This window comes from Bufo bufo, chromosome 6 (genome assembly GCF_905171765.1).
Source record: "Bufo bufo chromosome 6, aBufBuf1.1, whole genome shotgun sequence".
Classification (NCBI taxonomy): Eukaryota; Metazoa; Chordata; class Amphibia; order Anura; family Bufonidae; genus Bufo; species Bufo bufo.
The window spans coordinates 116,318,142-116,332,587 of NC_053394.1; the positions used below are offsets into that span (position 1 = coordinate 116,318,142).

General features: G+C 43.4%; 1 protein-coding gene across 1 annotated transcript in view; it reads right to left on the reverse strand.

Moving 5' to 3' along the window:
• The window catches only part of PHACTR3 (phosphatase and actin regulator 3), a 196,221-nt gene extending 186,221 nt beyond the window's left edge, over nucleotides 1-10,000 (reverse strand). The window contains exons 1-2 of the mRNA XM_040435867.1: nucleotides 9,839-10,000; nucleotides 9,174-9,260 (exon numbers count right to left, since the gene is read on the reverse strand). Coding sequence (XP_040291801.1) covers nucleotides 9,174-9,260; nucleotides 9,839-9,995 — 244 coding nt within the window. The 5' untranslated portion in view covers nucleotides 9,996-10,000. The remainder of the gene's footprint in view (nucleotides 1-9,173; nucleotides 9,261-9,838) is intronic.
• Between the last annotated feature and the right edge of the window lie 4,446 nt (nucleotides 10,001-14,446).

Genomic DNA, 14,446 nt, shown 5'->3' on the forward strand with positions numbered 1-14,446 from the left:
CAAAACAAAAGACCAAGGCCTCATCATCCAAATGTAAGAAGGTGGGTAGTTGCAGTGGTAGGAGCACCAGCCATCTGGTGGTAGCTACAGTGGCACTCTGGGTAAATACAGAGAAGTGAATAGGTAGGGAGGCTAAGGAGCCCACAATAACATATCACAGTCTGTTAAAAATGGCAGGAAGGGTGAGGACCATGATCCTGATTGTGTGTTGGACAGGACCTGGGGTGCTGAGGAGTAGGTGACATCAGAGGAGGAGGGTGGTCGCCACAGCAGCAATAAAAAACAAAGTACTGCCAAAACCTCCCCAAAAAATAGCAGGGCCAGATCTTCTTTTGTGGTCAGCTGAGGAACTAGTGACACTGCTGGTAATGTGGGCGCAGGAGTAAAACGGTTGCTTCTATCTCTGTGTGAACAACTCCTGTATGGCAGATTTTCTCCACAAGGCCGGCATACAAAACCACAGCTATGTGCAAGATCTGTAGGATTAAAATAAGCCAAGAGCTTTGAAACACAAACATAGGTACCAGGGCTCTATTGCAGCACATGAAGCGGCATCAGCTGATCCTGTGGGAAATTAGAACTAGCCTGCATTCTAAATCAGAATACGTCTATCCTCCTTTTCCTGGTCTTCTTTATGGCAGCCAGCCCAGATCCCCAAACAGTACAGTGTCCTTGTCATCTTCATTATCAGCTGCTCCTCCTCTTCTTTGTCCTCTGATCCATCATGAGACATCCATAATGGAAAGTGTGGCCATGAGAAAACTATTCGCGACCAGCAATTAGCTTGTGTGCAAGCTGCAATCCTACCTGCCCAAGATGATGGCAGTGAAGTTGGTGCCATACCACTTAAATGTGGTAATGGTGGTGGCACAGTTCTGTGTCTTCATCAAAATTAGCAGGAAGCATGTATTGTTTCAAGATCAGGCAGTGGCAGCTCATCAGAGACGCCTGTCACATGCTCAGGCCCTTCGAAGAGGCCAGCATATTTGTCAGTAGAGACAACTGTGGCATCAACAATATCATCCCCTTGATATTTATCTTAGAACGGACGCTCACGCTAATGCAACAAAATATGGGGGGAAAAGAAAACCTTAAATATTTTGCTTGCTGCTGTGAGACAGTCCTATGGAGAAGGATGCCATTTGAAGATGAGGAGGAGTTGGTGGTGGAGGAGGAGCAGGAGACAGATGATGATGATGATGACGACACTGTAAAGGGGACCAACCTTCTTGGTGGCGGGCAGAGCAGGAAAGAACTGGGTGTGCAGGCACACTGGCCAGAATGGCAAACTGTATGCTTGCTTACATAATGATCGCTGTATCCTTGTAATTCAAAAAGAGGGGGCACATCCAGATTGAGGTAAGAGTGCCGGCTCACGGTATACAAAACACAATGTGATTCAAAGAAGGAGAAAAAAACCTCCTGAGGAAGCCAGCAAGTCTGGCGATACGCGTTGGGCTTCTTACCTGACCACCACACATACCCCCACTATGCTACCTCTATGATAAGTATTCCAGCCTTTTATTCATTGTTGATGGATTTCATGCACTTTATATTGTTATATATTTATTGATGTGGGGGCATGTTTAGGACTTTGTGGTGAGTCAGGGTGGCATGTGCACATACATGGTTCACATGGCCCAGATTTGTTGTATACAATGATTGTAATCTATTTTTTGTTGTGTCTGTTGCTTTAAATAAATTTGACATATTTTAGATGTGCGGCTCACAGATCGCTGTATCCTTAACATCAAGCAATCTGATGATTACTGGATAGCCATGCTTTTAGACCCTTACTATTAAAACAAAATGGCAGAATATTTTCCATTTCCCGAAAGGGAGGCCAAATTACTGTATTACCAGGAAACATTGTATACACAGCTTGCCGCAGCAGATGACTGCTGCCAGTATGACTGAGTGGGAGGCCCCTCTCTGCCCCCGCAGTCACCCACCACTCGCCATCTCCGATCCGCCCTCTTCCTTGACCACGCCACGCCCCCGTTTTTAGACCTGGCGTGGGCAAGGAAAAGTCGAAGATTCGGCTGTAAATCCACTTTGCAACTGAATCTGTGACAGATATACGCCAAAAACCGGTCTATATCTAATAATAAATGACCCCCTGAGTCTTAACAAGTCACAGTTTTTTTTCCCCCATAACACTGTGTGTATTTAAACACTTTCTGCCCCCAATAAGGGACAATTTTTGGAAGCTTTCTAATATGAAAAATCATAACAAATGCAATGGCACAGTGTGTTTTGAAATCTGTATGTTAACACCGTAAAACATGCATTTACCGATAGATATATTTGTCAGTGTCTCTCTGACATAATTTGGTATTGCTGTCATTGTGTTCAAATCCTTAAAGGAGAGGGGAAAAGAGTAAAAATTCATAAAAAATTTACAAAAACAGATAACATATTTTCATTAAAAAACTAAATCTGAGTCCTAGGAGACATCAATGTGAGACATGCCAATTTTTAAGTCAATTGGAGCATGTTCGATTTGTGTAGAATGATTTCAGGTCTAAATCAAATATATATATTTTTTTCATTCACAGAATTGAACACAAAACGAATTTCAAGAAGCTCACTCCTCTGTACTACATACCCTAAACGGCACATGTGCACAGCTCTCGCCATATCTCTCATCCCTATTCATTTCTCTACCCCTTACAGTTGGAAGCCCTAAGAGGATGAAGGTTGGGGCTATGCTCCAAAGGCTGCAAACCTCCATCTTGGGTTATGCTATCTCATTATTGTCAAAAGGAGATTTTGGGATACTTTTTTACTGGATGTTTTTGGTGCCCCGCACCTCTATAGTTTCAAAGCACAATGTCTCTCTGCACTGTCTCCCTGGGGAAAAGCAGCAAGTGTTCAATTCATAGGGGAATACTAGCAAGTATTCAATTCTTCAACAGCGCCCCCACAGGGAACATTAAGCATTACACATTCACTCTGATCATTGTTAATGTTCCTTGTGATATGTATAAAGAGTATGACTAATTTGGAGGGGACCTATACTATTCATTAATTACTATCTTATTTTTCAATATAGCATGTTAAAGGGCTTGTACCATTTAAAGGATACCTGTCATTACAGATGACTTCCCAGAATAAGGGGCCATGTGTGTGCACAAGAGGAATAACACTATATCTGACCATTATACACTGCTCAAAAAAAGGGAACACAAAAATAACACATCCTAGATCTGAGTTAATTAAATATTCTTCTGAAATACTTTGTTCTTTACATAGTTGAATGTGCTGACAACAAAATCACACAAAAATAAAAAAAAATGGAAATCAAATTTTTCAACCCATGGAGGTCTGGATTTGGAGTCCCACTCAAAATTAAAGTGGAAAAACACACTACAGGCTGATCCAACTTTGATGTAATGTCCTTAAAACAAGTCAAAATGAGGCTCAGTAGTGTGTGTGGCCTCCACGTGCCTGTATGACCTCCCTACAACGCCTGTGCATGCTCCTGATGAGGTGGCGGACAGTCTCCTGAGGGATCTCCTCCCAGACCTGGACTAAAGCATCTGCCAACTCCTGGACAGTCTGTGGTGCAACGTGACGTTGGTGGATAGAGCGAGACATGATGTCCCAGATGTGCTCAATTGGATTCAGGTCTGGGGAACGGGCGGGCCAGTCCATAGCATCAATGCCTTTGTCTTGCAGGAACTGCTGACACACTCCAGCCACATGAGGTCTAGCATTGTCTTGCATTAGGAGGAACCCAGGGCCAACCGCACCAGCATATGGTCTCACAAGGGGTCTGAGGATCTCATCTCGGTACCTAATGGCAGTCAGGCTACCTCTGGCGAGCACATGGAGGGCTGTGCGGCCCTCCAAAGAAATGCCACCCCACACCATTACTGACCCAATGCCAAACCGGTCATGCTGGAGGATGTTGCAGGCAGCAGAACGTTCTCCACGGCGTCTCCAGACTCTGTCACGTCTGTCACATGTGCTCAGTGTGAACCTGCTTTCATCCGTGAAGAGCACAGGGCGCCATAGGCGAATTTGCCAATCTTGGTGTTCTCTGACAAATGCCAAACGTCCTGCACGGTGTTGGGCTGTAAGCACAACCCCCACCCCACCTGTGGACGTCGGGCCCTCATAGTGTCTGTTTCTGACCGTTTGAGCAGACACATGCACATTTGTGGCCTGCTGGAGGTCATTTTGCAGGGCTCTGGCAGTGCTCCTCCTGTTCCTCCTTGCACAAAGGCGGAGGTAGCGGTCCTGCTGCTGGGTTGTTGCCCTCCTACGGCCTCCTCCACGTCTCCTGATGTACTGGCCTGTTTCCTGGTAGCGCCTCCATGCTCTGGACACTACGCTGACAGACACAGCAAACCTTCTTGCCACAGCTCGCATTGATGTGCCATCCTGGATAAGCTGCACTACCTGAGCCACTTGTGTGGGTTGTGTTGGAGTTACATTGTGTTGTTTAAGTGTTCCCTTTATTTTTTTGAGCAGTGTATAAGTTATATTCTGCATTTATCATCATTTCTCTGTAGGCTTCATCTCTAATTGTCAGTTGTCCCTGAGCTATTTGGTCGGAGACTAGCTGTTATGATGTCTCTCATACAATGGAAGACATTATCCAGCAATACTGAGCAGTGTTGCCAAGAATCCAGCACAGGTTTTGGACATAAAAATTACAAAAGCCAGCAACAGCATCACTGTGTGTCTGTACCTCTGTCTCCTTCCAGCACCTCATCCCCCTAGTCCAGGCATGGCCAACCTGCAGCTCTCCAGCTGTTATAAAACTACAACTCCCATCATGCCCTGCTGTAGGCTGCTAGCTGTAGGCAGTCTTTGCATGCTGGGAGTTGTAGTTTTGCAACAGCTGGAGAACCTCAGGTTGGCCATCCCTGCCCTAGTCCCTTTCCGCTCTCCATAACCCCTTATGGGCAGCAAGCAGGCTCGGACTGGCCCACAGGGGTAGAGGGGAATCCCCTGGTGGGCCCCTGAGCAAGGTGGGCCCCTAGTCTCCCACCCCCTGCACAAGTGGCACATAACACAGTAGACTTACTGCACTACAGACATATATTCAGTGTACAGCACCTCAACCAGCCTATGTTCCTATAAAAAAGAAAATGTTAAATTATTTATTATATTCGAATGTTCCGGACGGTGGGACCCCAAAATAAATTTTACTGGTGGGCCCTAGGTACCCCAGTCTGACACTGGCAGCAAGTAATCCTATCTGCCAGTGATTGTCTGGTCTATCAGCTATGAACTGAAAGTGAGTGATCAGTTCAGAAGGCGGATAAGTGGCTCCTAAATGGAGAAAGGGGCATTTTTATCTAATAAGATGTATTACAAAGTTTCTTATGTTTGCTTGCAATATTCATTCATGAAAAATTAGTTGAGATTACAGTGCTTATATAATGCTGCTTATAGCCATACTTGAATGCCGTCAGGAACTTAAGTGGGGAAAAAATTAAAACTAAAAAGTATAACACACCTTTAACAATTCAGTTCTAAATGACGCCTTCATTAGAATGCTACATTCCGGATCCCACCACTAAGGGACAGTGTCTACCTACAAGAAAGGACTATCAAGCCAAAAGCCTGTAAACTACAGGATCTCACTGTGATGTGGGCGACTGATACAAAACAGGATTCTGAAGGCTCCCACGTAAAAACCCATGTGTTTCAGTAACAGAACAGCAGTACATAATTGGAGCGGCGTGACTGGAAAACCCAGCGGGGACCTGCAGCTTTCCCTTTTAATCAAACATTCCCATTGTGATGGCTGTGAATACAGGGTTATTGAGCAGTACCTGCAGCCACTACAGTGCTGATTATTAAAGCAGATTTTGAAAGTATATTATTTATTAATCAAGTATGTTATGAAAATTTGACACTGCACAAATGACATTGGGATTTTCCAGATTCCCAAACAATCCTTCGCTGTAAGATTACTTCATTGTGTATAAGATCAGAGAGAAGTCAATAAGGAGAAAATATACGGCGGTAGGCATGGATGACTGTAGCATTAAGGGGGTCGTTGGCTGAAAAAAAACACTTTCATGTACTCTGTCCCCTCCAGAACCCTGCATGTCCATGCATTATACATACAGCCCTTTGATTACAATGGGCAGGACACTGTGTGATACTTAAAGGGAATGTGTAATCAGAAAATAACTCATTGTAAGGATACATTTAGAAAAAAAAATTGATGCTGTTATTTTTAATTTTCCATGTCAATATCTATAATAAAAAAAATCCTTTTTTAAATAAGTAAGCTCACTTTACTGTAGTTATCTGCTTATATTCAAAGGCAGAATAAGAATGACAGATATCAACTTTGTAAAGATAACACATAATCCACCATTCACAATCGGTGATATCACAGCTTATCTATTCCCTCCTGACCTCTGCACAAGTCACAGAGCATGCCTGGAAAACTCTGCCATAGAAGTAAGAGAATCCCCACCAGTCTACTGTGTCTAAGGCCCATGAGGACTGCTGTAAAGCATATCTCTAAATGCTGTTAAGAAGAGGCAAGATGGCACCCCCATAATCATGTTCAGGAAACAGAATAAAAAATCTACAATAAAAAAATAAAAAAAAAGTACGGTATATCTGACACTATCTGGTTTTAACTGGCAGAATAAAATATAGGTGACACATTCCCTTTATGCTGCAGGGAAATTTGACCGTTGCAGCTGGGTTACCCTACAGATTACATCTGATTGCTAGCTGTCTTTTTGTTTAATACAATGGGATTGATTGTGAACAACAGCAACAGCTAAGGTTGGACCTATCACAATTCCACAGTGGTAATATAATGTTAACATACAAGTGGGGGGTGAGGACTGTAGATTGTGTAAGACTTTATTATAAAAAAAAAAAGCACATGGTAGGTGGGGGGGGCCCTGTTGTAGATTTGGCAAGCAATATATACTTCTGTCTGATCCTAGTAGTCCGCCCAGTGGGTCCCCAATTCATAATGAGATGTCTATGGTAGGTGCAGAAACAGATGAGTGTTTCCCATAGACTATAATGGAGAGTGACAATTGTGGATATTGCCTGTGCAACAGGTTCAGCTCCACCTGCTGCAAACAGTGTTTGTGCCATCTCTGCCCTGTACTTATTGCTGGGTAGTGTGGGCAACGTGTAGAAGTGGAAGGAGAAACTGGTCTATTGGCAGCAGCCACCCATGGAGAGGGCTCCCCCGCCCTGTGACATCCCCATAGGCGCATTCACACTTAAAGGACAGACAGAGATAAACTCTCTTGTTGTCTGATCATTTGGAGCAGTTTGACAACCATCACTGCCCATGTGCATGCTAAATACATGCCACACAACAATCTGATTGGACTCCCCACCGACCGGCTACTATAAAGTCATGGGGGGAAATACAGCAGCCCAGCACATCATTTATATTAAAATATTTTCACCCAGGCTGGCCCTGTGATACGAGCATCAGAGCTGGATTGCGCAGGGCAAGGGCTTCTTTGTTTATGTTTTTACACTTCTAGGCGGAGGCTTCCGCCCAGCAGTGTTCCCAGTGACATCACCGTCTCTGATGGGAGGGTTTAGCCCTGCCCTAGCCGTTTTACAGGCTAGGGCAACGCTAAAGCTGGTCCATTAGTGCCGGTGACGTCGCTGGGCTCACTGCTAAGTAGAATCCTCCGCCTAGCAGTCCTTATGGAGAGCCTGGTACGTCACCAAATCCCCATAAAAAACCTTGAAATAAAATGCTCCGATGCTCATATTAGGGGGGTGCCTGGGTGAAAATGTGGGTATGTCCGGGTTCAGCTCTCAACCTGGACAACCCCTATAATTGAGCTCAATTAACTATGAGCACATTACAAGTAAATCAAGTAATGACGCCCTGAAATGGGTGTTTTGCTATAAAACAGTTGTCCAGGATTAGAAAAGCATAGCCGCTTTCTTAAAAAAATTGTGCCACAACTGTCCACAGGTTGTGTGTTATATTGCAGCTCAGCCCCATTCATGTAAGGGTTAAACTGATTTATATATTGTTAGTCACCGTGATCCTTCTAGTTGCAGCTAGTCCCTCTGCCTTAACCTACAGAACTGCCAAGTTGCATTCTTCTTCTCCTGTGCACCTTCCTCAGTGAGCCTCCTTGATGATGCACAAGGGTCTGCCTATCCCAACATCTCCAAACCACCAGCAAGAAGTTGTGCTAGAAGTGGACAGGTGTGACAGGAGGATACGTTCTGCTGACTGGGAGGAAAAGGAATCTGACTTTTGTGGAGAGTCAGAGCCTTCAAGAATCCTACCATTCCTATCAATAAATATTAAAGGGGTTTTCCGAGATTTTGATATCAATGGAATATCCTCAGGATAGGTCATCAATATCAAATCGGTGGAGTTTCGACTCCTATAGCCCCCACCAATCAGTTGTGGCCCTCCAGGGAAAGTTGCGGCCTCTTCCTAGGCCAGTGACATCACATTCCTCTGTCATGTGGCCTCGGCACAGCTCAGACGCATTCATGTGAATGGTTCTGAGCTGCAATATAAAGCACAGCCACTATCTAATGGACTCACCAGAGCACCGTAGCTTCCTCAAACAGCTTGGGTCCTGGGTGTCAGACTCCTTCCAATTTGATATGGATGACCCATTCTGAGGATAGGTCATCAATATCAGAATCTTTTTAACCCTTTTAACAGAGATATGTGTTTGGGATTCAGTAACTGTTGACCTGTGGCATATGTTTACAAGACTGTGATCGCAGGGGCACAGCAGTCACCTGAGGGGGAATCTATGGCTGACAGCCTCCCCATCGCTACGGTTGGGACTGTAAAAACTCTGGTGTCAGATGTTTAACTTAATGTATATGTTTAGGTAAGGGGGTCATGCACATTCTTTGCGCAGGAGGACCCCTGCAATGTGTGTTCCCCCCTTGAGATTGATCCATGACGGGTACATTTTCTTCTGGAAACAAGGGGTGGGAAAGCAGGGGTCAGGGTGGCACACCCTTCTTGGGATTCAGCGTTCCAAGTAGTTGGACCCCCAGTGACCAAAATGGGAAAACTACTTTTGCCAATACTAAGATGACATATCACTGGATTGGATGGAAGTTCCCTTGGCCTATACCATGGCCACCTCCATCATGTCCAGTATAATAATTGGACTATGTTGGTTTGTCCTGCTATATATTACAACATCCTGTGCATTGTAGTTTACCTTTTTCCATAATTTCTAAAATTCCCTTCTTAATGATGTCATCACGGGTCTGCCGGGAGGTGATCTTCTTGGGAGTGGAGACAATTCCTGGGAATAGATACAAATGTAGTGATGTAGCAGTGATGTAGCAGCACAGCTGAAGTAATCCTCAAGGGTGCAAGACTCAAAAAGGTTGGACTCCGAAACTGAATATTCACAATAGCTGCCTAAATAGAAACAGCAGCACTCCAAAGGGCTTCAAGCAAAAAAAAAAAAAATTAAATCAACTTTTTTTTGCTTCCTAGAGGGTTTGTCACACATATTTCCTAGGCTCCTGAATGGCAAAGCTGCATAGTTAAACAGCAATACAGGAATGGGGCGGAATGATTACACATCTAGGCATATATGCCATTATGCTATTCAGGAGAAGGCATATATGGAAAAGCTGGGTGTCATCTACAATGGCAGACATTAGGGATGAGCGAATCGACTTCAGATGAAACATCTGAAGTCGATTTGCATAAAACTTTGTTTCAATACTGTAAGGAGTGAGCGCTCTGTACAGTATTGAAACAAAGTTTTATGCAAATCGACTTCGGATGTTTTACCCAAAGTCGATTCACTCATCCCTAGCAGACATATTGGACACCTTATCATCAACAAAATGCTCCCCCACTATTTCTTACCTGCAGAGGACTGTTTTAGCTTTTCACTTTTCTTTTTCCTCCATTTCCAAGGTTTGAAGATCCTCCCCAGTGTTGCAAGCTTACTGTTCCTCCTGGCAGGTGGGGTCCTCATCCCTGTTACCAAATACTCAGTCCGCAGTGCTGGAGACTGGGCCATCTCTTCTAGGTGAGAGAAAAGAAGGAGAATGTTAGTATAAATGGTCACAGTTGGGTCTCCAGGATTTGTTTGCATCCCCCATAAATTATAAGAGATGGGAGGCTGTACTTATACCAAATATATCAAGGAGACTCCTTCTCCAATCCATGAAATGTCATACATACATATTTAAAGACACAGTCATACCTGAAGGCTAACGCATTTTAGACTATCAAACTGATAAAAACTTGATGACCTATCCAACTCCAAGAACCCTCCTTTCCAACCAGCCAAATGAAGGGGCCGTAGTGGTGAAGCGAGCGGCATATTCCTTTCACTGTTTACCGGGAAGAGCACCATACATTTGGTTGCGGCTCTGCATAGTCACATCAAGATTTTTTATATTGCCAAGTTGAGCTTCCAATACTATGGTGTCCATGGAGAGGGGAAGCACTGTACAAATTCAGATAAGTAGAATGTGGAAACCCCAACCTCACTTCACAGTCCTGTAACAACCAACACCATTATGGAACCTAGACCATTTTTTTTTCAAGACCCCAAATTAGCATTAGAGACCCTAGTTGTTACCAAGATGGCACAGCCACTTATAATGGTTTCTAAATATCACAGTACTGGCCCTTATTAGTATATTTGTCAGAGGTAGACCCTATAGCTGCCATGGGGCCTGTGGAGGGTTGAAGGCTAGCTCTCACAGGCTGACCTAGGGCCCACGTTAGGTGTACTGTATATGGGCAACACAGTTACCGTCTACCTCGATGTAGGGTGCATAATCATACCATGTTTACTAGTGGCCTGCAGCTGCCACTGAAGGAAGCTTAGGGTGGGTTCATGTTACTTTTTTGCTATCTGGTAAAAAAAAAATTTTTATGGCATCTGTCTGAGGCATACGTTTAATGTATACTTTTTTTGTAAACATTAAATGGATGACAAAAGCGTGATGGGAACCCACTCTTGGAAGCTTAGTACATACTTTAGTGCTATTGAGTTCAATGTATTAAAGTGTGCAGTGAAGGCCTCCATATGCTTTTCAGTAGCTGCTTGGCCAATTGTTATTCCTCGGTTCACCCCAGTATGCATATCTGTTGCCACAACGAAAGGAGCACCTATGGAAATTCAACTTGCCTGATCCTTCTTTACCCCAACAGATGAAGCCCCCATGCACATCTGATTGTCAGCCAGCAGATTATCTTTTGAAATAATTTACATAAAAGAATGGTGTTCAGTGTCTTGGTTTTCACAAAGTTTGCTGTTTCAAAGTTCTTCAATCTTTTTGGCAGATGTTTCTATGGTATACTGAAGTACAATTCTAAGCATTTAATTTTTTTTTAACTTTTATTGACAAATCAAGTATATGCAACAACTCGGTATTTCCAGTGTTGACCCTTTTTTAAAGACTTCTGAAATTTACTCTGGAATGCTAGATACCAGCTTCTGGGCCAAATCCTGACTGATGGCAACCAATTCTTGTCTAATCAGTATTTGGACTTTTTCTGACTTTTTGTTTGTCCACCTGCATTTTGAGGAATGACCACAGACTCTCAATGGGATTGAGATCTGGAGAGTATCCTGGCCATGGATCTAAAATGTCAATATTTTGTTCACTGAGCCACTTAGTTATCATATTTGCCTTGTGACCTCATGCTCCATCATGCCGGAAAAAAAAAACATTTGGCGGGATTTATCAAACTGGTGTAAAGTAGAACTGGCTTAGTTGCCCATAGCAACCAATCAGATTCCACCTTTATATTTTTGACCGCTCCTTTGTTCATCACCAAATTGCTCCTGGATGGTTGGGTGAGGTTGGGTGAGGTTTGATCCCATTATTTTTTCAAGGCAGCCTTCTTAGGCAAAAATGTTATGTAGCTCACTCCCTTGGATGAGAAGCAACCCCACACATGAATTGTCCCAGGATACATTACTGTTGGCATGACACAGGACTCTTAGTAGCACTGATCTTTTCTTCTCTGGAAACTTATTTCTCCATATGTCTGAAGTCAGATCAAATAACTTTACCCCAGTCCTCTGAATTTCAATCACTGAACTTCCTGCAAAATGTTAGTTTGTCCGTGATGTTTTTCTTGGAGAGAAGTGGCTTCTTTGCTGCTCTTCTTGACACCAGGCCATCCTCCAATAACATACAGATGCACTCACACTTTTCTGCTGCCATTCCTGACCAAGCTTTGCACTGGTGGTGACCAGATCCCATAGCTAAATTCTCTTTAGGAGGAGGTCCTGGCACTTGGTGGTCTTTCTTTGGTGCCTTGAAACCTTCTTCACAGCAACTGAACGTCCACCTTAATGATCCGATAAATGGTTCATTTAGGTGCAATCTTGCAAGCAGAAATGTCCTTGCCTGTGAAGCCGTTATGATCCAAAGCAATGCACTGCACGTGTTTCCTTGGAGGTAACCATGATTAAAGGAAAGCTGTCAGCTCCAAAACACCCCCAAACTAGAGTAAGCAGTTTACTGTAAGTGGTGCTGAGTCCAATTATGTTATTTTTTTATCCTCATACGCAATTGCTTACATGTATATATGGTCCAGGTCCAGATGGGTTACATACAAGAGTTCAGTTATTGCTGTGCCCCGTTCATAATTTTTAGAGATCCTTAGGGACTGGTACGGTGCCAACTGACTGATGCAAGGCAAATGTGGTGCCCATATTTAAAAAGGGCTCTATATCTTCTGCAGGTAATTATAGACAGTAAGCCTAACTTCTGTTGTGTGAAAATGTTTGAAGGACTCTAAAGGGACAATATACAGGAGTATAATATCATAAGTGCTAGCTATCAAGGACAGAAGTTGTCAGACTAACCTGGTTTGTTTTTATGAGTAGGTGAGTAGAAGCCTGGGTAGATGCATGGCTGTGGATGTAGTTACCTTGGATTTTGCAAAGGCATTTGATACTGTCCATCATAGATGTTTAATAGTGTGACACAGTGAGAGGTTTGGTCTGGGAAAACAGGTATTTTCCTCCCAGCTTGTTCTGCTGGCTGTCCTTAAATAGGCAGCTGGGCTCAGAAGCCATGTCTCTGTGTTGGGATCTGGGAACTTTGTGTCTGGATGAAGACTTGCTACCTGTTTGGTGTGAAAACAGGTTTGTGCGGCTATGAGCAAGGACTCTTTGAGGCAGAATTGCCGCATGGTGTGAATTACCACCAACACAGCAAGGTGACTTTTTGTTTGAATATGACTGCTTGTTTTGTCACTTGCCTAAAGTGTGAATAAAACATTGAACTGTTTGATCCAAAGAACTTGTTGTTGCCTCTATACTGCGTTCGCTAATCCTGTCTACCAGAGCGAGTCCCCACAATAGCTAAAATAAGGTCTATTGACTTAGTATGGTTTATAATTTGATTGAAAACTACAGTAGCTGAAGGACTGTGTTCTGGTGAATGATTCCTATTCAGAATGGTCCCGGGTTATAAGTGGTGTACCCCAAGGTTCAGTTCTGGGTCCTCTATTACTTAACTTATTTATTAATGATATAGAGGATGGGAATAATAGCACCATTTCTGTTTTTGTAGATGACACCAAGCTATGTAGCACTGTGTAGTCTATGGAAGATGTCCATAAACTACAAGCTGACTTGGACACTCTGAGGGTTTGGACATCAGCTTGACAAATGAGGTTCAATGGGGATAAATGTAAAGTTATGCATCTTGGCAGCGCCAGCATTGGGGGGGGGGGGGGCAAACTAGGCAATTGCCCAGGGCCCCCATCCTCTAAGGGGCCCCCTGCTTCAGTCTGGGCAGATAGCAGACAGTCGGGACTCCAGACTGGGGAATTTCCCTTCTTAGGAGTCCCTGCTCTGACTCCACATATAGATGTGTTATGGAGTCAGTGTTATGAACATGAAAGGGGTATTCCCAAGCGTGGATATTATGCTTGGGGACACCCTGTGTATATAAATCTAATTTAGAGTTTTAAAATGTTTCTGTGGGGATTCAAACTCACAACCATCTACAGTAAAGGCAAAAACCTTAACCGCTGGGCTATAGAGCTCAGTGCTAAGTCAGTTCTGAAAAACCTCATAGAAGTTTCTCTTATATAACACAAGAGAACCTTCTATAAGGTTTTTAACACAAGAGAAACATCTATTGTTTTTTTTTCAGCTATGGCTGAGCTTTGAGCTCTATAGCCCAGTGGTTAAGTACCTTGTCTTTAATGTAAAAGATTGTGAGTTTGAATCCAAACAGAAACATTTTTAAAAAAGAGGCTAAATAAAACTTAAATACACAGTGTCCCCAATAGTGAAAAGTTTGATTTTATTGAGAGAAAAAATGGAGCAAAACATAAAATATGATCAAATAACACCCGTATTAACCCACACCAACCTTTTTAACATGTGTAACAAGTATTTTTTGTTGGGAAAGGTGGCAAACCTAACAGCACTCCCGCTCAGAATGTCTATAGGCCGCTCACTGCAGCAAGCTAAGCCTCATCAGGACT